The 26,752-nt window shown below is 35.3% G+C and overlaps 1 protein-coding gene across 13 annotated transcripts in view; it reads left to right on the forward strand.

Annotated features, from left to right (window-relative positions):
• Akap6 (A-kinase anchoring protein 6) overlaps positions 1–26,752 on the forward strand; it is a 642,973-nt gene that overhangs the window by 475,755 nt on the left and 140,466 nt on the right. For all 13 annotated transcript variants that reach the window (XM_087197081.1, XM_087197084.1, XM_087197080.1 and 10 more), the window contains one exon: positions 13,621–13,769. In XM_087197081.1, the coding sequence (XP_087053207.1) occupies positions 13,621–13,769 (149 nt within the window). The remainder of the gene's footprint in view (positions 1–13,620; positions 13,770–26,752) is intronic.

A 26,752-nucleotide genomic window follows, 5' to 3' on the forward strand; every position in this document is an offset into this window, starting at 1 on the left:
ATCATTTTAAATGTTCAAACTCAGCAAAATGTATTCAGACAATGTGTATAGAACACTTGTTACTTACATGGGCTATGTCGAATATTAGGACTACAGCAATAAACACATGGACAAATGTCTTTGCCCTTATGGAGTTTCCAATCTACTGAGGGAAGATTGAAAACATAAATAATGTGTCTGGGCTACATATTGTGAATTTGTAGAAGGAACAGGAATTGTTAGGGGTGAGAGTAAGCTGCAATTTAAATAGCAGGTTAGGGGGCTGGGGCTTTAGCTCAGTGGTTCTGGCGTCTGCCTTGCAGCGCAAGGTCCCGAGTTCGATCTCTGGTAACAAAAAAAAAAAAAAAAATAGCAGGTCAGGGAAGACCTAGATGACAGGATGACATTTCAGCAAAGACCTGAGGAGATGAAAGACTGAGCTGTCAGGCAAATAAGAGCAAATGTCCTCAGAGCACACTCACTAACCCTGCTGGGGCAGGTGGGAATATATTAAGGCCTAAGGAAAGACCACTGAGAATGTGGACAAAAGACCAAGGAAAATGTGGACAAAGGTCTTACTGGAGGATATTAAAAAAAAAAAGATAAATTAGAAACAACAATGTAGATAATACAAGTAGAAGTGGTTTTGCCATAATGGAGAACAGACAAAAGGGGCTATATCTGGAGGATAGATTTTGCATGAGTAGAAGCTAATGGCTATTGTAAATAATATAGTACAGGGGTCAGGGATTTAGCTGAGTGGTTCTGTTGCCTGCTTTGCAAGCGACCTGAGTTTGATCCTCGTTACTACTACTACTACTACTACTAATAATAATAATACAGTAGAAAAGAAAAATTTGATATAGAAAAGAAAGTCCATTATCAATTATCTTTGAGTAGATAAGAGGGCATCTGGTGCACAAATGGAAGGATTGGCTTTACATAGAAATACTGACCTCTTTCCCACATACAGAAGACCTACATGCAGGTAGGCATTAGTGGGATCCTATGAGGTCTATTATGAATGATCAGGGAGGTCTACAATGATATGAGTTGAGAAAATGTAACATTACTTTTAATATTTCCAAGATATTTAACCCAACAAAGGTTGCTGGGATATGTGGTGATAAAGAAAATTGTAAATGTTTCTGAACTAAATCATTACTTTTTAGGACAAGTATTAATCATATGTCTGTATGTGGTTATAAAAGTGAGTATGCATATAATCCTTCAAGATTGTTAGGTCACATAAATCTAACTTCAAAAATGTATCACAGTTGTTTTGTTGTTAGGTATACAAAATGAGTTGGAAGTATATGGTTGGGTAATAATGCAGGCTCCAAAGATTATTAAATTTGGATCACTGTATATTTAAATAAAATATTTTAGAACACTGTGTCTTGTGTCTTGATTAAATTATTAATTTGTAGTCTGAGTTTGAAGAGGATTATCTCTAGTGACTTAGTCATTAGGTACATACAAAATCAAGGGGGGAAACATGCCAGTAATGATAAGTTGTAAAGCAATTATATTAAGTCTCGGGTGAAATGTAGTATTTCAAATTTTATTGGATGCCATAACAAAATACTGCAAAGTAGTTAAATTTATTTTTCACAGTTCTGGAGGCTGGAAGTCCACAATCAAAGTGTTCATAGGTGTGGTTTCTGGCAAGGCCTCTTTCCTTGGGCTATAAAGTGGTGTCTTCTCACTGTATTCTCATGTGGCCTTTCCTCAGTGTGTATACACTTTTGATGTGTCTTCTCATCTTATGAGGCCCCACACAAGTGATCTCATTTAGCTTTAATTATCTCTTTAAGGTCCTATATCCAAATTTAGTCACACTGTGTATGAATTTAGGAATAAGAGGACACAATTCAGTCTGTAATATTGTTTACATATTTACTTCAGATCCTAGTTACTAAAATCTCTTTGGCATTCCCACTCTGGGATGCTGGGTCCCAGCCTGTTAGGAACTGATGATTTCCTTCTCACCATGGTATTTTCAAAGTACACCAAGTGGCAGGTGGTTTGCAAACATATTTGGATGACTATCTTGTGACAGAAGACAGAGGGAGGAAGACTAAGGCCATTACAGAAAGAATAACGACTTTGAGTTCTGTCCCTGGTACCAAAAAAAAAAAAAAAGAAAGAAAGAATGACGACTTTGCTGCCACTTAGTTGTGCCCAGGACAGTGTCTGAATTCCCTAACCTCACATCTTGTAGTCTGTCCTTTGACTTTAGCTTCTTCATTTAACTGCCTCTAGATGCCATTCTTTGAACATGAGCCATACTTTAATGACTTTAGACCCTAAAAAAAATGTTACTCTGCCTATGAAATATTCATCTGCTCCCTCACCTGATAAAATCATATTCATTACCTCAGTTCTGGCTCAAATGCCACTTCTATCAAGCCTTTACTGCCCATTCCCATCTTCAAGAGTAAACTGTTTTATTTCCCATATTTCCCCACAATCCATTGCACTTGGCATTCTTGTAGTTATCTATTGGTATGGCTTTGTCCTCCATCACAATGCTCTTCTCAGAAGGCAGCCATGTTGTATTCTCCTTTGTATCCAGAGTACTTGGTATAGTTCCTGAGGTGTGACAGAGTTTCAATGAACATAGAACTAATAAATGAATGTATGCATGGATGTACAATTCATTTATTCAACAATTATTTATTGAACCTCTTTCATCTTCTAGATACTCTCAAGGTGTTGGGATTGAAAAATGGAGAAGGAAAGATGTAGTCCAATATATTGCTTGGATTCTGGAGATAGAGACAAAAGTAAATGTAAACCACCATATGCAAGAGTTATAAACTATAATGTGTACTATGGAGGAAAGTAATGTGATTCTGAAATAAAATAGAGGATCTATTTTAATAGGGTCATCAAAGAAGGCCTCTTTGAGAAGTAACATGTCAGCTAAGAGGTGAAGAATGAGAACACATTATCAAATGAATGTTTAAGAAAAAGAGAATAATACTGTATATGCAAAGGGTCCTGAGGCAGGAAAGAAATGTTTAAAAAAACAAAATGTTTAAAGAATTCAAAGAAGGCAGGGATAAGACAGGCATGGTGATCTAGAAGGAGACTAAGTCTAAGGCAAGAAGTGAGGTCTGAGTGGGAAAGAAATAGATCTCTTAGACCATGGGGAAAAGTCTGTTTATTTTGAATACAGTATTAAATCAACTTGTGTTTTTTAAAGACCACTCTGGCCAAAGTAAGGGAAGAAGTAGAAGGAATAGGAGTGAGAAAGAAGAAATAGTACATTGTTAGCAGATAATTGTTGGATAGCAGGTGAGAGGTGAAGGCTTGGACTAAACTGGAAGCAGTGCAGATTGGAGAGACAGACTGAGGAGACATTTTGGAAAGTGACTCAACAACTTAGTAACTTGCTGTGGGAAATGAAGAGGAGTCAAAAATGATTGTTAGACTTCTGAACCGAGCAATAAATAGATGGTGACGTTTATAAGGTATAAATATGGAGAGATTTGGGGCAGGCTGTGAAAATGAGAACAAAGAGTTCTGTTTTAATTAGTAAGGCCTAAAGTGAGCCAAATAGTGATGTCAGGTGATTAGTTAGATATATAATTGTGGAGCTCACAGGAGAGGATTGGAAGACATTACTATATTGATGGCATTTAAAGAAATGCAGAGACTATAAAGAAAGGAGATTCGGGGGCCAGGGATTTAGCTCAGTAGTTTCACCGCCTGCTGTGCAAGCGCGAGGACCTGAGTTCGATCCCCAGTACCAATAAATACATAAATACATAAATAAATAAAGGGAGATTCAGAATCAAGCTCTGACATTCCAGTGATCTCAGCTGTAATACATTAAGATCAATCAATGAATAATATATAAAATGAATTTGGAGAAGGAAGTATAGATATTAAGAATCCATTGTGTTGGGCCAGCCAACAGGTAATGCAGGCTTAAAGTAGAGTGAGAACTGTTTCTTTTTCTCTTCTCATTGCAAACTTTTCTGATGGCATTGGCATTTCATCTAATTTCAACTACTGCCTCTAGGTTTGTATTTCAGTTATCATATTTCAGTATTACTGCATATCTTGCTCTGATCCATCAATACTTAAAACTAAAAGACTCAAATCTAACTCATCTCTTCCATCTCTCCATATTTCTCTTTTTATATTATTTCTCTAATTGATAGTATGATGTGCCTCCCAGCAACATAGAAAACAACAGTGAATCCATCAGTGAGTCTTGCTCTCTTTTTATTTTTTTAATGAGTAAGTGGTCAAATCCTATTGATAAGGCATGTTTAATATTCATCAAGCTAAGTTTCCTTATCTAAAATACAGTCACTTAAAAGTATCCAGTATTATTATATATGACAATAAATTTCTTTTAAATGAAGGAATTGTGTTACTGGTTTTTAAAAATTGTATTTTCTTCCAATCTTTCTCCTAAAAATTTATCTTTGGACCAACCTGCAAGGTAAGAAAAATTTAAGATGGTCTGCAGAGAGATTTAGACTGAAAAAGCCATTCAACCTTAGCAGAAAACACTTCTTTGGTTCTATTTTTATAAGCACATTTAGGAATGAATCACTGAAAGCAAAGGTAGAAACAGAGATAAATAGGAAAGAACTGGGCCATCTAATTCATCTTGTTAGTGCAGAGAAATTTCTAGGGCAAATGTCTGTGAAATGCTATGTAATAAAAGTCATAGATTACAACATTTCAATAATTTTTGTAAGGTGACTAATTATCTTGTGAGTTGTTCTCAGCTTTGTCTATGAACTCCATATCTCCCTGTCATACGAGAGGAGTTTCATTTTGTACACAGAAATAGCCAAGGATCAAAAGAGATGAACACTGATTACTTTTCTATGGTAGTAATGGGTCCATACTATTTCCCTCTTTATAATACTTTCTGTGACCCATAGCAGACATTAGTAAGATCGTTACTCAGATTGAGCCATGATCCAGCACGTTACTTCGAATGGTTAAAAACTAACAGAAACCTCTGAATATCAACATATCCCTAATGGCCTACATGTATTATTCCACAAGATGGCTTCTTTCTTGTGTTTTGTAGCTTTGCAGTAGAAGGGAGGCAGTGGTATTTGAGACTGCTGTTTTTAACTTCTTTGTTCAATATCTGTTATGTCATTTATCACATAAGAATTTGTATGCTCTTTTCAAGGCTGTATTCTCTTGTTTTTCTAATAATCAATTCTCTATGTTCAGTTTTATCCTTTTAAATATATATTCTGAGATCAGAATTATTCCTCCTGATCTCATGGTGTTTGCAAACCTCTTAGTTGGCACTTTTCTATATGTGCCTTTAACGTTATGCATACCCCCTCTTCCCTATCATTTATAAAGATGCAACTTAACAGTAGAGTTAGCATTTTCTTTGTGCCTTTCCACCAGCCACACCTCCTACTCCATGTAATATTACCCTTTGTTTATATATTTAATGTAATTCTTTTTTGATACTGGATATTGAACTAATGGTCTTTGCACTGAGCTACATCCCCAGCCCTTTTATTTTTTATTTTGAGATAGGGTCTCCCTAAATCACTAAGTTGCCCAGGCTGGGCTTGAACTTACAGTTATCCTGCCTCAGCCTCCCAGAGTGCTGAGATCATAGCTGTTTGGCGCCATGTCCAGCCCTGTCATAATTCTTTTTTTTTTCCTTAGATTCTTTTATTGGTACATTTTAGGTGTACAGTACATTTACATTTATCTTTGGGTACTTGTACCTTTACATGATATATCTTGGTTCTTATTTTTTCCCCATTTCCTGTTGTCCCTTCACCCCCACCACCCTTCCCTATTTACAAAGACTTTGTTTCCATTTTTTCCTTTTTTCATAATTTTTCCTCTCCCTTCTTTCCTTTCCCCTACCCTTTCCACTTCCCCTACCCCTTTGGACCTTTTCTTCCTAATTCCCACTATCAATTATTCATTTTAATCATTATTTACACTTTCAGTTTCTCACACTAGAGAAACTATTTGGTATTTACACATGTGTGCCCTACTTATTTCACTTAAGAGTATATCCTCAATATGCATCCATTTAGCTATAAATGTCTCTAGTTTCTCATTCTTTATGGCTCAGTAGTACTCTATTTTACAAAAAAAACAACACACATCTTCTTTATCCAGTTTCCAGTTGTTGGGAACTTGGGCTGTTTCCAAGCTTTCGCTATTACAAACTGTGCCACTGTAAACATGGGTGTGCATATATCGGTGTGGTATGATTTTTTAAATTCTTTTGGGAAGATACCCAGTAGGGGAACAGCTGGGTCAAATGGGACCTCTAGTCCTAGTTCCTTTTTTTTTTCCCATTAAGTTTATTGGCACATTTTAGGTATAAAATACAGTTAAATTCAGCATTGGGATCTTGTACCATTACATGAGTATCTTGCTTCTTATTTTTTTCCCCTTCCCCTGCCCTCCCTTCACCCCCTCCACCCTTCTCTATTTGCAAAGACTTTGTTTCCATTTTTTTCCTTTTCTCATATTTTTTCTTTTCCCTTTTTTCCTTTCCCCTACCCCTCCCACTTCCCCTGCTCCTTTAGACCTTTTCTTCCTGTTACACAATATCAGTTATACATTTGAAATTACAATATCAATATCTAGGAGACATTACCACAGATTTTACAGAATTTAAAAGAATATAGAAAGTATATTATAAAAATCTTTTTTGAAATAAATTTGACAACTTCTAAGAAGTCCCTTGGAAGACAAATTAATGAAACTAACTCTGGAGGAAATATAAAATTTGAATAGCACCTGTTAAAGAAAGTATATTCCTAGCTTGAAAACCTACCTATATGACAACGACAGGCTCATATACATTTTAACTGATAAATTATATCAAACATTAAAAGCAGAAAAAAGAAGGAACACTTCTCCCTCATTTTAGGAGCTCAACATTGTGCTAATCCTAAAACTGGATAAAGATAATAGGAGAAAAAAGTATGAACATAGAAATTTGTTTAACAAAACAAACTATTAGAAGTCAGATCTGGCAGTATATAGAAAGTGGTTTTGTTAAAGGTATGGCAGTGTTGGTTCAGCATTGGAAGATCCACCCCCAAAAGTCATCATTTTAACAGAAGAAAGGAAAAACCCATATGATCCTGTCACTAGTTGGAGAAAACGTATTGGACTAAATTCTACAGCTGCTCTTGATTAAAGCTATCAGGAGACTAGAAGTAGAACAGAACCTTCTCAACAGATTAAAGACATGTACTCCATACTTCCAGTGAGAATGCCTTATATGAATGGAGAAGATACAATGCTTTCTCCTTAAGGTGGGGAACAAGGGCAGATATGCTTACTCTTTATTTGTCCATTAAACTTTGAAACCTAGGCCCAACCAAAATAGTCTGGCAATAAAATGACACAATTAGGATAGGATTGGAAAGGTAGAAGCAAAATCTTTATATGTAGATGAAATGATCATGTACAGAGAAAATACTAAGAAATCTCTAGGAGCCCCTAGAACTTGTATTTGAATTTAGCAGGATTAGAAAACACAAGGTATATATAAAAATTCAGGTCTGTGTATACATGTTATAAATGAAGAATTGGATATTGAAATTTAAAAGTTATGTAGGAGTACAAAGGACCTAGAAGAGTTAAAAAAAAAAAGGACAAAAAACAGTGTTGGAAGACATTTAGTACCTAATTTTAAGACTTCTTCTAAAGCTACAGTAATCAAGGCAGTGTTGGTGTAAGGAAAGACATATAGATCATTTGAATAAAACAGAGAATCTAGAAATAGAACCACACATATATGGTCCACTGAGTTTTGAAAGATTATTTAACATTAGCATTTTATAGAATATAAACTCAATTCAAGAGCCGAGGAGGAGATAGTGTTTTCAGCACATGGCACTAGAACACCTGATATCCTTATATAAAAAAATTAATTTCAACCCTTTATTTCCATACATGAAAATAACTTTAAGGGATCTATGAACCTAAATAAGAAAGCCTAAAAGTATAAAACTTTAAGAAGAAATTATAAGGGAAAATGTTTATGAATTTAGGGTAGGCAAGAACTACCTAGGATACAAAAAATATGATGTATAAAAGAAAAAAATTGATAAATGAGATTCCATCAAAATTTAGAACTTTAAATGACATCATTAAAATAAAAAGTAGTCCTTAAACAGGCCATATTTACAATGCATATAACCTGTGACCAGAATATATAAAGAACTCTTACAGCTCATTAATAGACACCCCAATTAAAAAGTAGACATAAGAAGATGATAAATAGCCAATATAACACAAGGAAAGGTGTGCAACTCTAGAATCAGAAAAATACTAATCAGTACAATAACAAGATTGAATTATACACTCATTAGGGAGATGAAGTTAAAAGTTTTGAAAGCCTTGTCATGATTTTTTCCTTTTGTTAGATTCTTCCCCTTTGCGTTTAATTTGTCACTCCCAATGGATTCACTCTGCTAGGTTTCCTGGGGTTGTGATCTTCATTGTCTTTTCCTAGGGTATTTTCTAAATTTTTTTGAAGTGCCAGTTTGGTATTCATGAAGTTTCTGAGGTGCTCTTTATCATGAAAGTATCTTATTTCTCCATCAATTTTGAAAGATAGTTTTGCAGGGTACATCAATCTGGGTTGGAGGCTGTTTTCCTTTAGGGCTTGAAATACATCACTCCAAGCTCTTCTTGCCTTGAGGGTTTGCATTGAGAAGTCTGCTGTGATTCTGATGGGCTTTCCTTTGTATGTGATTTGTTTCTTTTCTCTCACTGCTTGTAGAATTTTGTTCTTCTGTTGGATTTCTGGAATCCTAACTATTATATGCCTATGTGTAGATTTTTTTTTTTGATCAAGGCTAGTTGGAGTCCTATATGCCTCACTTATCTGTATGTCAAGTTCTCTTCCCCTCCTTGGGAAGTTTTCTGCCATCACTTCTGTGAAGAGTTTTTTTATGTCACCTGCACTCTCTCCTGTTTCTTCTTTGACTCCAATCAGTCTTATGTTATTCTTCTTTGCATCGTCTAACAGCTGCTGGATTGATTTCTCATGCTCACTTACAATTTTAAAGCAATTTTTCTTTTCCTGGTCAGTAATTGCAATCTTATCTTCCATATGTGAAATTCTATCCTCACATTGGTTCATTTTGCTGTGCAGACTTTCGATGGAGTTTTTAATCTCCTGGAAATATGTTTGCATTTGTTTTATGGATTTCATTTGTTTCCTATGTTGGGATTCCATCATGTTCCTCAGATCCTCTATTTTTTGAACTGTGTCCTCTCTAGATTTATTAATCATGTCTTGCACCATGAGCACAATCTTTGCTGTTATCTGGGTAATTATTTCTGATTTCATTTTTCCCAGATCCTCTTTTGTTGCCAGTTCAGAGAGTCCAGGTGGTTGAGTTCCAGATTGTTCCATCTTGTTTCCCTTTGGGGTTGCTGTAGGTGATCCGGAAGTCTGTTTTTGAGGCTTGTTTATGTTTCTTCTCATTTCCACAAGGTGGGGGTGGGGGGTGCTTCTGGCACCCGTGTGGCTCACCTTCTCTGCCTTAGGAGCATGGGATGGCAGCGGGGGAGCTTCCTTCCAGGTGCTGGGACCGGCTCAGCTTCTCTCTAGTCCTAGTTCTTTGAGGTATCTCCATAGTGATTCCCACAATGGTTGTACCAGTCTGCACCCCCACCAACAATGGAGAAGGGCTCCTTTCTCCCCACAACCCCGCCAACACTTGTTGTTGATTGATTTCTTGATAGCAGCCATTCTTTCTGAGGTGAGGTGGAATCTCAGTGTTGTTTTCATCTGCATCTCTCGAATGACCAGTGATGTTGAACATTTTTTCATATGTTTATTTGCTGCTTTAACTTCTTTGTCTGAGAAATATCTGTTCATTTCAGATGCCCATTTTTGAATTGGTTATTTAAATTTGGGGGGAGTCTGATTTTTTTAAGTTCTTTTTATATTCTAGATAGTAGTCCTTTGTCTGAGGAACTGCTGCTAAAAAATTTTTCCCACATTGTAAGTTGTCTCTTAGCTCTGTTGGTGGTTTCTCTTGCAGTGCAGAAGCTTTTTAATAAGATGAGATCCCAGTTGTTGATTCTTTGTGTTAGTTCCCATGCTACTGAGGTTTTGTTCATAAAATCTTTTCCTATGCCAGTGTCTTCTAGAGTTCTACCTAACTTATCTTCCAGCAAGTTTAGTGTTTTATTTTAATATTTAGATCTTTAATCCACTTTGATCTTAGTTTAGTGCATGGTGATAGATATGGTTCTTGTTTTAATCTTTGGCAGGTTGAAATCCAGTTTTTCCAACACCATTTATTAAATAGGCTATCTTTCCTCCAATGGGGATGGTTGGTTCCTTTCTCAAAGATAAAGTGGCTGAGTATGTCTGGAGTTGTTTCTGCATCTTCTAATCTATTGTACTGATCCTCAGGTCTGTTTCTTTGCTGGTACCATGCTGTTTTGATCACAGTAGCTTTGTAGTGTAGTTTCAAGTTGGGCATTATGATACCCCCTGTCATGTCTCTGTTGCCTATAATTGCTTTTGCAATTCTAGGTCTCTTCTTGTTTCAAATGAATTTTTGGATTGTTTTCTCTGGTTCTGTGAAATATATTTTTGGAATTTCAATCGGCATTGTATTGAATCTATATAGTAGTTTTGGAAGTATGGCCATTTTCACTATATTGATTCTCTCTACCCAGGAGCAAGGGATGCCTTTCCCCATTTTCTTATATCCTCTTCAATCTCTTTTTTCAGAGTGCTGTAGTTTTTAGCGTAGAGGTCTTTTGCTTCCTTTGTTAGATTGATTCCTAGATATTTAATTATTTTGGATGCTATTGTGAAAGGAATTGTTTCCCTAATTTCTCTCTCAGTGAGTCTGTTATTTGTGTACAAGAAGGTTATTGTTTTTTGAGTGTTGACCTTGTATCTAGCTACTCTACTGAATCTGTCAATTAAGTCTAGAAGTCTTTTGGTGGAGTTTTTTGGGTCTTCTATGTAGAGTATCGTATTGTCAGCAAATAATGAGAGTTTCACTTCTTCCTTTCCTATCTTTATTCCTTTTATTTATTTCTCTTTTCTAATTGCTGTGGCTAATGTTTCCAGAACTATATTGAAATGGTGTGGTGATAGTAGACATTCTTGTCTTGTTCCTGATTTTATTGTGAAGGTTTTCACTTTTTGTCCATTTGTATGATGTTGACTATTGGTTTTACATCGATAGCCTTAATCAGGTTGAGATAAAGACCTTCTATTCCAATTTCCTGTAGGGTTTTTATCATGAATGGGTGCTGGATTTTGTCAAATGCTTTTTCCACATCAATAGAGATGATCATATGGTTTTTGTCCTTGACTCTGTTAATATAGTGTATTACATTTATTGATTTACGTATGTTGAACCATCCTTGCATCCCTGGGCTAAATCTGACTTGGTCAGGGTGTATGATCTTCTTGATGACCCTCTGTATTCTGTTTGCCAGTATCTTGTTGAGGATTTTTGCATCTATGTTCATTAGGGAGATTGGCCTATGGTTGGGTCTTTTTTGATTGGGTCTTTCCCTGGTTTTGGAATAAAAGTAATACTTACTTTCAGGAATGAATTTGGAAGTATTGCTTTCCTTTCAATTTCATTGAAGTGTTTAAAGAGTAATGGCGATAGTTCTTCTCTAAATGTCTTGTTGAATTCAGCAGTGAAGCCATCAGGACCTGGGCTTTTCTTTGTTGGTGAATTTTAATTACATTTTCAATTTCACTGATTATAATTGGAGTGTTTAAAATTTTTATATTTTCTTCACTTAACTTGGGCAATTCGTATGTACCTAGGAATCTGTCCATTTCTTCTGTGTTTTCCATTTCATTAGAGTACAGGTTCTCAAAGTAGGTATTGATGATCTTCTGGACTTCTGCTGGATCTGTTGTGACTTCACCTTTTTTGTTCTTAATTGCATGGATTTGAGCCTTTCTTTTCTTCTTTTGATAAGGTTGGGTAAGGGTTTATCCATTTTATTTATTCTTTTGAGAAACCAACTCTTCTATTCATTGATTTTTTGTATCATTTCTGTCATAATTCTTAATCCAGTTGAGTTTCTTATCCAAGCCAATTTGTTTGAGACATAATAATTTACATAAATTAATATGCCAATTACAGTTTTGAACTGCTTTCTGAAACTTCAGTTATATAATATTAGCATTGTTTCTTTAAGTTCTTCCTTGGCAATCTAGCACATTCATAACTAGCTGCTTGTGAAAAGCAGCAACATGGGAAGTCTAGAATGGTTTCAGACCTTAGTTCTCATACACTATTTTCTTTACAGAGTCCTAATTTGGCCTTTCTAGCAAGTGCCACTTTATAACACTCTCTTTTTCTCCATAGTCAGGTCTGTAAAATGAGATCAGGCAAAGTGCCTCATTTGACTTTGGTTACTAAGGAGAACAGGTCATGTCTGATGTGATTTTTCTTACATGTTCTAGACTTCTATAGACTACTCAACTGTTGACCCAAACTGTTTTTCTTAAGAGAGTGTGTGATAAAATTATAAAATAGCAGTTTTAAGGTTCATTATAAATGTTAAAGAATGTACTTGGATTTCATGAAGCACACTAAAAGAAGAATCCTTAGGTTCACAAAATACGTGAACTCAGTATTGCTCTGGTCTCTATATTTACCATGAATATGTGAGCCCTTGAGGAGACTTCATTCATCTGGTGTTCTAGGGAACCCTAAAGACACAGGGATTATAACAGCTGCAATAAATAAAGTATCTATTCAATATATTTCCATCCCAAATATTATTCAGCATTCTTTTTTAATTAATTAAGTTTATTGGTACACTTTAGATATATATAATGATCACATTCATCATATGGAATTTGTACCTGTACATGATATATCTTGATTCTTTTTTTTTCTCCATTCCTCTCTCCTCCCTTCAACCCTTCTTCCTCTCCTTATTTACAAAAGCTTTTTTTCATTTTTATCTTTCTTTTGGACTTAGTTCAATAGAAAACAGCATGGTGAACTTACTACCTTTTCTTTACAGTGAGTTCCAAGCAACTATGAAAGTTTTAACAATTCAAGCCTGTATATAAGCAAAAAAATCACTATTTCTTTGACTTAAAATCAAGGCAAAAATGCAAAGAACCCAAAAAGGGTAAGAAAGGAATTGTATTCCACTATTTAAGAGGTGTTAGAAATAATACTAGGCTTTTTTATTCTCTCCAGGAAAGAAAACAAAGATGCATTTAGTATATATGTATATTATAAATATATAATATTTATATATGATAGTAATGTGTGGGTTGGAGGTGTATCTTTAAAAAATAAATGTTGCATATGTGCTAATGTGAGGAAGAACATTAAGGAATTTCACAGAATTTGTATGTGAAGTCTTACATAGTATTATGATCTCAGGGATATTTTGTGATATTTACTGAGTCTTCTGGGAGTTCATTTATTCAAGTTGTATTTTAAGGAAGAACTTACAAGATTCAAATATAAAATATAATTCTGTAATATGCCCAGTTGATCCCATTAAATCTAACCTAAAAAGAGCAGTATACCAATGTGAACATTTCTCATTTTTTGAGTTGTTACAACTCATTTGAGATGCATTCCTTCTGAATTAAAACAGTAGTTCCTTTTTGTCTCTCTCCAGGCTGAGGTTCAGCTATGCTACCTGGAAGCACAAAGAGATGCTGTTGAGCAGATGTCCCTCAGGCTGTACAGTGAGCAGTACACCAGCAGCAGCAAAAGGAAAGAAGAGTTTGCTGATATGTCAAAAGTTCATTCAGTAGGAAGCAATGGGTAGGGAACTATTCTTTTTGTTGTTTTATTCTCACTAATCTACTTTTTCAATGACTTTCCACTGGTAGGTGTTAGACAAGCATTTCCTCCTTAGCTAACAGACAAGGAGAAGCTCAGTAGACCAGGCATTTATGTTGTTTTCCATTTATGCCAGAATTGAAGACTGTGGATTTTTATCAGCCTCTGCCTTCAAGCCAGAACTTCCTATTACTATTACTTTATAAAAACAAAACAACAGCCACAACAACAAAAGCCTTGTGATTTTATGAGTGTTTTTGAGACTACATTGTACCTATATAGTATTGGTCTTTCTTCTCTAAAAATTGGTTTTTTAAAATTGTATTTTCACCTTTTAAACAACATGATTGGTGCTAAAACCTATTTATGTAAGCTTTAAGCATCAAAACTTCTTTGGAAATTTGGTAAGCCATAACTTTCCTCAGTAACATAAAAATTTAATTATGGTTTGGAGACCATGGGCTAGCTACTTACCTTTACATAAAGTCAATTGAAATTACACACTAGCATTTGAATTGACTATGGCAAGTGAAAGGACTCAATACCTTCAATGACTTATCAACAATTTCATTCTTCCTGAGTTTTGGATGTATTTATAAAGTACTAACTATGTATACTATTCAGTAGTTAAGTCATGGATTAAGATATTTCCAAAACTCTTCAAAGTTATGTAATCATATATTGTATTGTATAATTATAATGTATATTACATATATATATCATCTATTTTTTCTCTTTTCTGGCTCAGTTCTAATATTTAATAGGTGATTATAAAACAGTAAAAGAGTAGTGATGAAGTTCAATTATTTCATGGTTTTAGTAACTTGATAATAATCATACTCATAAAAATGTAAACAGTGACCTGCTTCACTTTCATAAAGAGCCAGATAACAAGGAGAAAAAACTATTCTCCAAAGTTACATTACATGTTTATAGCATGACATAACCCCATGGAGTGTAACTCTAGCCACTATATTCCCTGATAAGGCAAGGGGAAAGAAGTCTTTGCACACAGTTTTGTGCATTTTAATTTTAAAGTACTTATAGTTCTAATTGGACCTACAAAGTTTTCTCTTAAATTAAGTACATATATTACAAATTTTGTCATAAAAATGTAATATCTAAGAATACAGGAAAACAATCACAGCCTTGATTTTTTTAGGAAATGAGAATGGATTTTTCAAATCTTTCTACCTAATTTGCTGCCTTATCAGTTTTTTATACATAAGACATGTTATGTATGTAGTTGATCCATCTTATTTGATTCAGTAGACATTTATTCACCAGAGAAAAACTGTAACCACAAGAAAGAAAAGTTTAAATCTTATAGCATGAACAGTAAACTGTTTTGAGGTCTTAGTGTGCTTTAATTTTTGCAAACGCCTAAATAGTCTCTGCTGTACACACAGGCACAAACTTTAGGTCACATTTTCATGTTTTGTAAAAGCCCTGGGGATTGAGTAGCATCACATGCTTCTAACCCCAGATTCCAAAGACCCAACCTGAGTACTTATTTTGGGCTCCATGAATCATAAATCTGCTCTGGGAATTGCTTAGTTAACAACAAGCATTGTTCTGTGAAGTGGGAGTAGGTGAACTTGCCTGATATCCTTTGTTTATGCTCCTTGGGATGCTGAAGGCTGTGTATTGTGCAGAAATTTCAGAGTGCACTGAAGAAAAGTCAGCTATTTAATACTAAGAACAAAAACCATATACTCCTTTCTATTTTCTGTTTACATACAGGAAAGCATTGTTTGAGAAATGCATGTGGGTGAGGTTATCTGGGGTGTCCTGCCCCTAAGACTCTCTGCTCCCACAGTCAAGTCCTTAATCTTGAAGCCTTAAGAACATAGCCTTGAAAAATTATCTGCTCCAATGATACATAAACTTCATTAACTGTTCTTTGTGTTACATAAAATGAACATTGTTTCTAATAAGTAATTGTGAGAATAGTGTGGGCTTTCCAAGGTCTCCATTTCATATGCAGATATCCAGTACACCAAGTAGAAAATTAAATTGGTAATACAATTCATATATTTTTATTTCTTCCCAATGCCTACATGCATGCTAAGAAGAGTATACGTACTAACACAGTTGAAAAATATATAAGACTACTTTAAGGAAGACTCAGCTGTTCCATAGAATGGTGATCTTAAATTTTTGCAAATTTTATATAACCAAATTATCATTTACAAGTGAATTTATAGCTATGTGTGGTGGCACACACTTGTAATTCCAGCACTGTGGAGGCTGAGGCAGGAGGATCACTGCTGCTTCAAGGCCACCCTGAACTACATAGCAAGACACTGTCTCAAAAAAAAAAGAAAGAAAGAATGAAAGAAAGAAAAAGAAATGAACTTACAACTTCTCTGGTTTGATGGGAAGAAGTATATAAGGTGGTATACCACAGCTTATGTTCAACTATGAATTGTGTGGCTAGCAGTCATGCTTGTGTGTGGTGGCAGGATTTCTTTGAATGCATGTGATGCCATGTGACCTCTAGTAATAGACTGTACTCATCTTAGCAGTCACTTGGGCCTGGCTCCAGCATCACAGAATGGAGCCATGGCTCCTAGAGGGCCCTGCAGCGTGAGTCTCTGGTGATTCCCAATCACAACAGAAGTCAGTGCATTCAGATTTAAGTAAAAGCATTTATCAATTGTATTGTTTCTTTCATCCACTAAATATGCACTGAGGGCCTACTATGTGCATGGCACAATGCACTAAGCATAGTTTGTGAAGATTTACATTCTGTGTATTTTATAAAGTGCAACCATCTATCTCTTTTTCAGATGCCTCTCCCTGTCAAGACAATGTCTGATTTCATTTTAAAATGAATTTCAGACATATTTAATTCATTAGTAGCATCCTACTTCTTGCTGTTAAAATTTAGGATAGAGTAAAAGCCATGTCTTTTGTTCAGTATGTGAGAGGCCTGAGGAACAGAAAGGACAGGTAACTTACTTGTCTGGGACAAAAGGTTTAAGATGAAACTAAGACCTCAACTCAGAACTTTGCATCAAGAATGTAGTAGGTAATCCCAAAAGTCATGTGTTGCCTTTTCTTTGAGGACTTCAACTGCACCCTGGATAAACTTTTTACTAAAATACTGTATTGTGTGTAATCCACACTGTATGAAATTTGAATTAGGGTATCTCCCTATTATAGAGAAGTGAAATGATCTTAAGGAGATTTCATTAAACCCCAAGAAATTTTAGAAAAGCACTGCAAAGCAGGTTTAAGTAAAAATACAATTGAGCCAAGTGTGGTTCTATGCATCTGTAGTCCCAGCTACTTAGAAGGCTGAGGCAGGAGAGTCACTTGACCCCAAGAATTTAAGGCCAGGCTGGGCAATATATAAGTACTTGTTTCAAAAAAAAAACCAAACAAGAATGGTAACAAAACCTCAGAAAAACAAAATTAATTAATTCATTAATTTGACAACCTTTTAAAATTCCTTCTGCATGTCACGCTATGTATGAAATATCCATATTAATAAAGCAAAAATGAAATGATCCCTACCACTGAAAAGGTTACAGTTTTGTAGGATCACAAAGATCTGTAAATAAATTGGAATAAAGGAATTTAAGTATTAAGTTAAAAATCTATATGCTTTAGAGGATCAGCTTATGGAAGTCAGAACTCAGTTCTGTGTCCAGGGGAACTGGAGCAGGTCAGGAAAGATAGAAGGTAGAGAGGGTTCTGGAGATGATTTTTGAAAAAAGATTAGGTCAGTAGAAGCCTTTCAGTTTAATCTGAAAAGTGCCTATTGAGCATCTTCAAAAGACACACCTCAGTTTCTGCCTTCATGGAATTAACAGTGTACAAGAGAGTAAAGCATCAAATCAGTATTTTTATGTAAATCAATGAGACAGGGAAACAGAGGGTGCCAGGAGAGCTTAAAACAAATGGGAGGGGTTCTATGAGGCAGAGCTGCATCCATTGTGTTCACTATATTCTCCCCTGTCTCTGGCGCTGTGCCTGGCACATGCTAGGTGCTCAATGAACAGTTGCCTGTATAAATGAATAACAAACTGATGTGGGGCTGAGAGAGAGGGAGCAAAGGTTTGGAGTCATCAGACAACTTGCTGTTTCATAGGACTTGGGAGCAGGGTAGAAAGTTGCAGGATTTGGGAATATAAGGGTTGGGAGAAAGGTAGTCTAGATCTTGGGGTACATCATTTTGGTTATGTTTCTTGGCTAAGATTACATGTGCACTCCTAAGCCAAAACATGCCCTGCCTGTCCCATTCTCCTGAAAATTCTGATTCAGTTGGAAGTGGATGATGATGATGATGATGATGATGTCCTGATGCTTATGTCCTAACCACCAGTTGAGAAACTGCTTCGGGGTTTTCAAAATGTGGTCTCTTGTCTAGAAACATCAACATTTCCTAGAAATTTGTTAAAAACGCTATTTTAGGTCCTACTCAAGACCTGCTGAATTGCAAATTCTGGGAGTTGGGATCAGCAATTTTTGCTTAACAAGTCTTCTGAGTGATTCTGATGTTAAAGCTTAAGAAACACTGCTTTGGACATTGGAAGTTTTTAGGTTGGAAATCAGTGGAGAACATGAGGAATAGATTTGAGAGTAGTCAGAAAGGATAGATAAATCTCAGTGCCTCCATCAGATGAAGGGAATGAGAGGGAGACATTCTGCTGCCCCAGTTATTATCTCACGGAAGAAAAAGAAAACAGGAGTATTTGGATTCAGATTACTTTGGTATCATTCAACATTTAATATTTATTGAACATTTACTAAGTGCAGGTTTATGTTAGGTACTGGGAATATGGAGTCAGTGGTACACAAAAGATGACATATTTATGTAAATCAGGAAAGCCTTCCAGGAAACGTGTCATGGAGGATGGTGGAAGAGGAGACAGCATGTGGAAAGAGTTGGAACAACCACTAAAGGATATGATATCCTGCATGACTAGATTGGCAATTTGAAACAATATTCTGGCAGTAGTGTGCAGAATATATTGGCTACTAGACAATGCTAAGAGGCTTTTCCAGTCACGCAAATGAGAAATGTATCCTGAGCTAGGACAGCAGCAATGGAAACTGAAAGAAGAAAGTTGGATTGACAAGCCTTGGTCACCAAGTGGAGGGGATTATTGATGGAAGTGAGATTGAAGAATGGACTTCCATATTTCAAACTTGTAAATTCTGGCAGATGAATGTGTCATTTACTGAGGTGGTGGATACCCCATAGGAGCAGAAAGAAGTTTAGAAGCTGAAGATCTGAGACACAGTTCTAGTAATGGTCTGTGGAACATCCAAGTGGAAATGCCCAGGAAATGTGAAGCTCAGAAATGCTTGAGTCCCTCAGTCATCAGCAATAGTATGATGATTAGGGGTTGGCAGAGGCTGAGAGAGCTAGGAGCTTATCTTATAGTAAGATATCTTCTCCCTATCCCATCCTCCCTAGAAAGACATAACATTGTCTTTAAGGAATGATTGTTTTAAACACTATGAATAATCAGACTTTTTTTCAATTAGAATCTTTCTTGTTCTACTATACAAGACTTCCAGAATAAAGACTGTATCATTGAGAATTCCAGGGAGTACCTTGATTGTCAAAAATTGAGGATTACTGTTAACTGTTACTTCTTATCTTGATACAGGTAAAAGCTCCTGATCCTAGATTGTTATTACAATGTAATGGTGCTTGGATTGCTTCCGAATAGAGATTGCTACACAAATAATATTTTGGTACAGTCATCATGCAGTCTGATTTCTTAAATGATAAGAAAGCATACTAGAATAAATAATACTAGAATTTTGGCTGTGCAGCCTTAATTGGAACATTTAATCTTGTCAAGATTCAGTATCTCAGTCTATAAAATGGGTTTAGTTATCCCAGTTATTTCACACATTGTTTTGCATCAAAGAGATACAATGATTTATAAGGAAATATCCAAAATACCTGTCGTGTAATAGGTATGTGAAAAATCAGTGAATGAAATATTTATTGTGCAATTAGCATTGTGAAATATATATTGTGCTAGGGATGAAAAAGTTGCATGAGACTCTCTACAGACCTCAATGTGGAGGGAAGGAGTAAAAGAGGAAAAGAGGGGAAGAAGGAGAGGAAGAGAAGGAGAAACATAGATACAGTCTTATAAAACAATAAGCAAATTTTAAGATGCACAATGGGAGTTCTGAGGAGTGCTATCTAATCCAGATAGTTAAAAGGAATGAGAGGAACTTAGAAGAAGAAGGAATATCCAAGCTCTCTTAAAAGATGCATAGATTTTTAGCCCTTAAAAGAGGGCTAGTAGAGTAAAGGAGGAAGATTTCAGTTACAAGACAGTGACTATGTTGAGGGTATGTGTTGAGGATTGGTATAAATAACAGGAGGTTGTTGAAGTAAGAGGACATGCAGATGATTCCCAACTCTGCTTCCCAGGACAGGAGGGATTCCCAAGGGAGCTGTTAGGTGAGGTGAAGTTCTAGAAGATACCTCAGGTTTTTTAGCCATATTCTAGTCTTCATCTGGCTATGGAGGAAATTGGGGAGTGTCTGTAGGAAGCTGTGAGTGTGTAGTTGGGTTTACACGTTGCATATAGGAATATAGAAGCAATTCAGCCCTTGTCATGGAAGTTTATAGCATAATTTTTTCCTACATCCAAAAAGTATATATAGGTTATTACTAAGCAGAACAAAATGAACTTTAAATAGACAAAAAGCTGAAGTTTTCCAGAAATGATGAATCCATTTTCTTCTGTAGGAAAATAAATGCCTTTGCACTAGTATGAAAATACATACACAAATGTATATAAAGCATCCCCAAGAGAAATAATATTGACAAATGAAAAATAAACCACTATTTAAAATATTTCATGGTTAAGACCATCTTAGTTTCTCTACATTAAGGAATAAAATAAGCTGAATGACTTTAACCACATGAGAAGGGATATAATCACCCTGAATTTCACTGCTGCAGGTAATCTTTCTGGTTTTTCTGTTGAGTAACAAGGCCCGGTATTTCTGCACAATCATTTTAGTGTGCAGAGCTTCACTCTTTTTAAAAAACATTTATTTCCCTGTTCATTTCCCCATCTCCTTCCACAAAGAATTTGAGTTAAGTTATAGAAATGTTGACAACAAAACAAGTATTTGGCCTAAGTAATTAAGGCAAAAGTAAAATCTTTTTTTTAATTTTTTTTTTTTTTTTTTTAATACCAGGGATCGAACTCGGGTCCTTACGCTTGCAAGGCAGGCAGCGGAACCACTGAGCTAAATCCCTGGCCCCTAAAATTTTTGAAATGCATTGTCTGTGAATATCCTTAAGAAGAGCTGTGATTTGGCACTAAGCTTTCCACACCTAAAAAAAAGAAAGCAAAATCAATAATCATCAGACTCATAGAATATTGAAATTAAAAGCAATATATATACATAACATATGTAACAAATTCTTATGCCACTGAGATCTGGGAAGAATTTCTCCTGTAGTTCTTTAAGAAGACAGATGTCTGTGATATTACATCGCTATAGGAGAAACCAAATTCCCAAGGCAGTTTTTGATGCAGGGCAGCAGAAGTGATATTTAAGCATAAGTCAGTAGGAGTACTTCTGTAAGTAACTGCATAAAACCTTCTAGTCTGAGCACAGTGCTCTCTGAGCAAGGTCACTTTCAGTGGAGGAGATAACATCCAGTTGAAAAACTCTCCATATTACTTCTGCTACCATGCTTTTGTTTGACATATATTTTCAGGTTGCTTCCTTCCTGCCATAACTCCTCAAAGGGTTAATATTCCTTGTTGCCTATTAAATAGTGAGACCTACCATAAGTGGTCCTTTTACAAAAGGAATTGCCCAGCAGGGCTGGATATTGACCCCACTTAACATAAGATAGTTTCTGTCTTTTAAAAACAAACAAACAAAGACAAAAAAGCATAGTATTATCTTGCTTTATCTTCTGAAGTACAGTTTCCCCATTTATTTTTCCAACTACTGATCCTTTCTTTGATTAGAATTTAGTCCAGTATATTATCTGAAAATTTGGACGGGGTTTTACTTCCTGACAGCCTAACAGAATCCCTTAAATATAACCAGAAATCTACATGGATATTTTTTATTTTTATGGATAATATTGGTGGTTAGAATTTTAAGGATTACTACCTTGGCAATCATACATGTTTGTGGACAGGTAGTCCATGAGAAAGTGAGGACAGTTATTAACAAGTTTGTAGGCTTGATTTATTTTTCTGAGACATTTCACATGTACATAGATATGTATAAAAATTGAGAAAATTATTGCTGGAAAGCACTCCATATTCCTTTTTATTTATTAATGGCAAAGGCAGGCTGCTTTTCTCATGAGGAACTTGCTCATGAATTTTCATTCAAAATAGTAAATTAGTGTCCACACTTTAATATGTTTAGAGTGGAAAGGGATTCTACATGCAACTGTGCATATTGGATTCCATGTCTGGAAAGCTAAATTTTATTCTTTAATGATATTATGATTGGGCTAGGTGCCACCATTATATCTCCCTTCTGTACTTACATGCTACATGGAGTAGAGGATGATGGGAAATTCTGATATATTAGTATTGTACTTCAGAAAAACACTTAGACTATATATTTTTGCAAGATTTTGTTACTACTCCCTTTAGTCTTTTTGAAAACCAGAGGCAAACTTCCCTGTTCAAATAATGTGAACAGTGAATACTTAGTGAATATTTGGGGAAAGAATCGATATGCTAAAGAAGCTAGGAAAATTGGATCATTTAATAGAACTCCCAGTATAGACAAGGTGGTATTTCAAGAAGCACTCTGATGTTTTTAAATGTGATAGTACGAAATGAACCCTTAAGTAGATGAGAAATTAATTCTTAAATACATATATGTATAAACTTAAGTGTATATATATTTAATATATACTAAACAAATATTTAGACTTGTATTTTGTATATCTCTATATCTATTATCTATTTCTCAGCCTGAGGTAAAAAAAATTGTGAGGACTTTTTAGTATTATATTTTCTTCAACCAATAATTGATCTACTTTGATGATTTCCTAATTTGGAAGTCTGTTTAAATCAAAATTCCTTCCTAGGCCAAGCTGAAACCTCATATATTCACACACATCTCCCATTGATTTCACTCGGGTGAAACTTTATCGTTTAAGCAAAGTTTAAGTTGAAATGTTGAGTTAATGATGCTCACTTTAAATACCAAAGGCTGAATGCATTTATGTATTCAAACACTTAGCTTAGTCAAACATAGCTCCCATCAGGGTTAGAGAAGAGAGTTATTTCTTAAAATGTACCAGCCTCACAAGTAATATATTACTATACTATCTGCAGAAAACTGATACTAAATAAGCTTTTTAGTATTTTCTTTGATGAAAAGCTTTGAAATCTTTGTAAATCTTAAAATGGTAGAGCATAATGGTGAGTAGTATGCTAGGAAATACTTTTGGCAATCATCCATAGTATTTTAAACTTAAGCACTAAAGAAAAAATTACATATCTATTTTTCTATAGCCTTGTCTCTTATCTCTGTTGATACTGGATTCTCAGACTATAAGATAAACACATTCATAATTATGTATTTGTCTAACAAAAGCTGACTTGAGTTAGAGGATTTGTTGTCCCTATGATTTTAAACTTTCTAAAATGGGAGTATTATGTCTACAACAAAATGTCCTGTTCTTGGGACTGGGACTGTAGCTCAATGGTAGAGCACTAGCCTAGCATGCATGAGGTATTTGATCTCAAGCAACACACACACAGGCACACACACAGAGTAAAACTTTTTAATTGAGAATCTATTTAAGATTAGGTATATGACAATTTAAGGACAAGTATCAAAAATAATACCCAGTTTGGTGAGGTGTTTGATTTGTAACACTTTCATAGGGTATATTTGAATTTGCTTTACATTTATCGATCTCATAACATATCCATAGAGTACAAAAAAGGTATGCTTTCAGACCTTTAAACATCATTAGGAAATTACATGTGAGTGAATGAGTTGACATAATAAACCTAATCACAAATACAAAAAATTTTGTTAGGAATGTCCTTCCAAATAAGTAGTTCTTATCTTCATTACATTTGTAAGATTCCCAGCTATTTACCACAAGTTCAGGAGCCTCTGTCCCTTGTAAAAAGAAAGACTAGAGCATTTGTCACCAGAAATTCAAGAAAAGAATCTGCTTCTGAATTCAGCTGACAGAATCAACACATAATTTAAGGAGATTTAAAGCTGCTAACTAGTTCTATGATATTGTTGATAAATTTATTCATCTGTGATCTTTTCTGTTTACCTATACAGTAGTTGACACTTTTCCTACAGGACTTGAAAAATACAGACTTTGCAAATAACAAAAGCAAGAAACTTAACTGTTTCCTGACCTAAGAATTTTTCTGCAATAATATACACTTAAAATTGTGATCATTTTCAGAAGCTTCCACAAGAATCGTCATAGAAATCCAGTAATTCATTTCTGATTTGCTGCAATGCATTATATATTTAATTTCATTAAATTTGTAAAAATCTCAGGTCTTTTCCAAACTTGTGAATTTATACATGACCACAATTATTAGGCACAGATTCTTTTTAAAAAGTTTTTGTGTTTTGAATTTTAAAAGCTTTTGTCATTAGAGCTTTATAAGAATGATTTGTTTGGAACATTGGTGCTGATTCTACATTGATGAGCCAAAATATGGCACCAGAGCATTTACTGTATCTAACAAATCAAATATCAAACCTAAATATTCTTAGCTAGGATGAAAACAGATTCTCCTGGATAAATGATGACTATGTATATTAGGCTCATTCAACACTTATAGGTCACCAGTGTAGACTCTGAGAAGGACTCTTAGATGCATTCAACTAGAAGAAATGTCTTTTGTTCTAAAATCCTTAATAAGGAAAATAACAAAGCAGTTCAGTAGATATAAAGGCATGGTTAAGAGCCAGTGAAAAAAATTTCCATGGTGCAGAGCATTTTATTATCCTGAATATATTTTTCATTTATTTTAAAATCTATTCATTAATAATTGCCTTGTTTATAAATCTTTTTTACCTTTCACTATAACAAAGAGGAGGAGGTGAAAGGAATGGGATGGCAACTAATTAACTGAGCATGAACTACATATAATCATTTTAAGTAAGCAAATGTGCCATTATAATAAACTGAAAACAAAAATTGTACCTACAAAACATGTGAAGTTTATCTTTGGTAACAAAGATGCTTTTGGGACATCTCCATAGCTAGCTACTCTTTGGAAGTCATCCTTGCCTTACTGAAAGTTTTCAGTTTCATTATTTACCTTAATTCATTATAATTCACCAGGTGCAATCCTCAAAACTGGGGATACAAAGATAATAAATTCATCTCTGGCCTTTGAATTGCTTAGTCATAATCAAAATTTTTTTTCTACTGTAAACGTGTACAAAAAGAAAACAAATTTTATTTTCCATTGCTGATTGGTAGTTTTATGATACAGCCTGTCCTCATACTTTCTTGGGAAAGCAAGTAAAAGACCTGCTTAAGATGGGAGTTCAGGCTATTAAACACATTATAGCCCCCCTAATTAATTAATATTCTCTTTAGGGAATAATCTCTTTAATGAATAACTTATTGAGATTATTGTTCAGTTTTTCAGACTTCTTGAACCTCTCTATTCTTTTCTCCAGGGTGACATCTGAGTAAATAGGAGTTTACAGTGACCTTCTGATTCTGTAATACAGTGAGGTCTCCTGGTTTAACATAGTGGTTGGGAACAGGCTGGCTGGGTTCATCCATGTAAGTCTTGTCCCTAGTGGAGAACTATGGCTAGTCTAGCTTTTGTTTTCTTTTGGCTTGGTCAGGCCCCAGTGGAATTTCTTCCTGACTAAGCCTATTCTCAGCTTTCACTGACCCTACCAACTCTCTGAGGTGTGGCTTCAGAGGCCCATCTGGCTATCCTTGGGTTCATTTTGCCTTTGTTGCCAGTTTACCAGCTGAATTTTCAGGCAGTCTTGGGAGTTTTGTCTTGGAGAAATTAGAAAACAGGGAAGAAAAAGGAGCACTAGCCAAAGCATCTCTCTCTTCCCCCCCCCCTCTCTCTCTCTCTCTCTCTCTCTTCCCCCTCCACTCTCCAACATACCCACTTGACCTACTGTGGGGACACCATGTAAGGTAATCTCCCTAAGAGTGTCTGCAGGAAATGGAGCTGACATTCTTGTGCTTTGGCTTTCCTCTTAACCTTTCTCATGTACCTCACCTGTAAGTAAAGATCAAGAGAGGAGAGGACACATCTGGGAGTGCTTGCTCCTCCTACCCTTATTTCCTTCTTAATCTCCAAAACAACTTAAATGGAAGAGGTGAGTTTTATCCTTGCTTTGCTTTCAATAATCCTCCTGGATCATAGTCTCCTAATTTTGTGGGTAGCATTTCACTTGTCTTTATGATTAAAATATATGAAGGTAGAAAACACATTCACCTTGAGACCATAATGTTAGGTGAAATAAATCAGACACAGGAGGTTAAATATTATATGGTTTCTCTTATGTGAGAAATCCAAATAAATAATTTAAAGAGCAAAAGAAAAGATAGATGATAGAAAGCTGGGAGATAGACTTTGTAAAAATGAAAAGGGGATCTGTGTATGGGGAGAGACAGGAAAGAGGGGAGAGGAAATTGAGGTACAAAGGATCAAGGTACAATATGTATATGCAGCAGTTCTCCACAGTGAATGTATTTGTTTAGCTCAAACAAATACTAATGAAATAAATATATGAAGATCCTAGGAGAGAGAAATAGCAACCATAATTTAGGAATTCCTAAATAGCTGTACCTATCATGGAAACAGGTCACTCCATTTTAGTTACAGAGTTAATAAAGCAATCCTGGGCAGGGGATGTAGCTCAGTGGTGCTGCTGCCTGCCTTACAAGCGCAGGCAAGGTCCTGACTTTGCCCCTATTACAATGGTTGGTTTGTTTCTTAGTTATTTTGAAATAA

This window comes from Heterocephalus glaber, unplaced genomic scaffold (genome assembly GCF_053883595.1).
Source record: "Heterocephalus glaber isolate CG9 unplaced genomic scaffold, H.glaber_assembly_v1.0 deba00001662, whole genome shotgun sequence".
Classification (NCBI taxonomy): Eukaryota; Metazoa; Chordata; class Mammalia; order Rodentia; family Bathyergidae; genus Heterocephalus; species Heterocephalus glaber.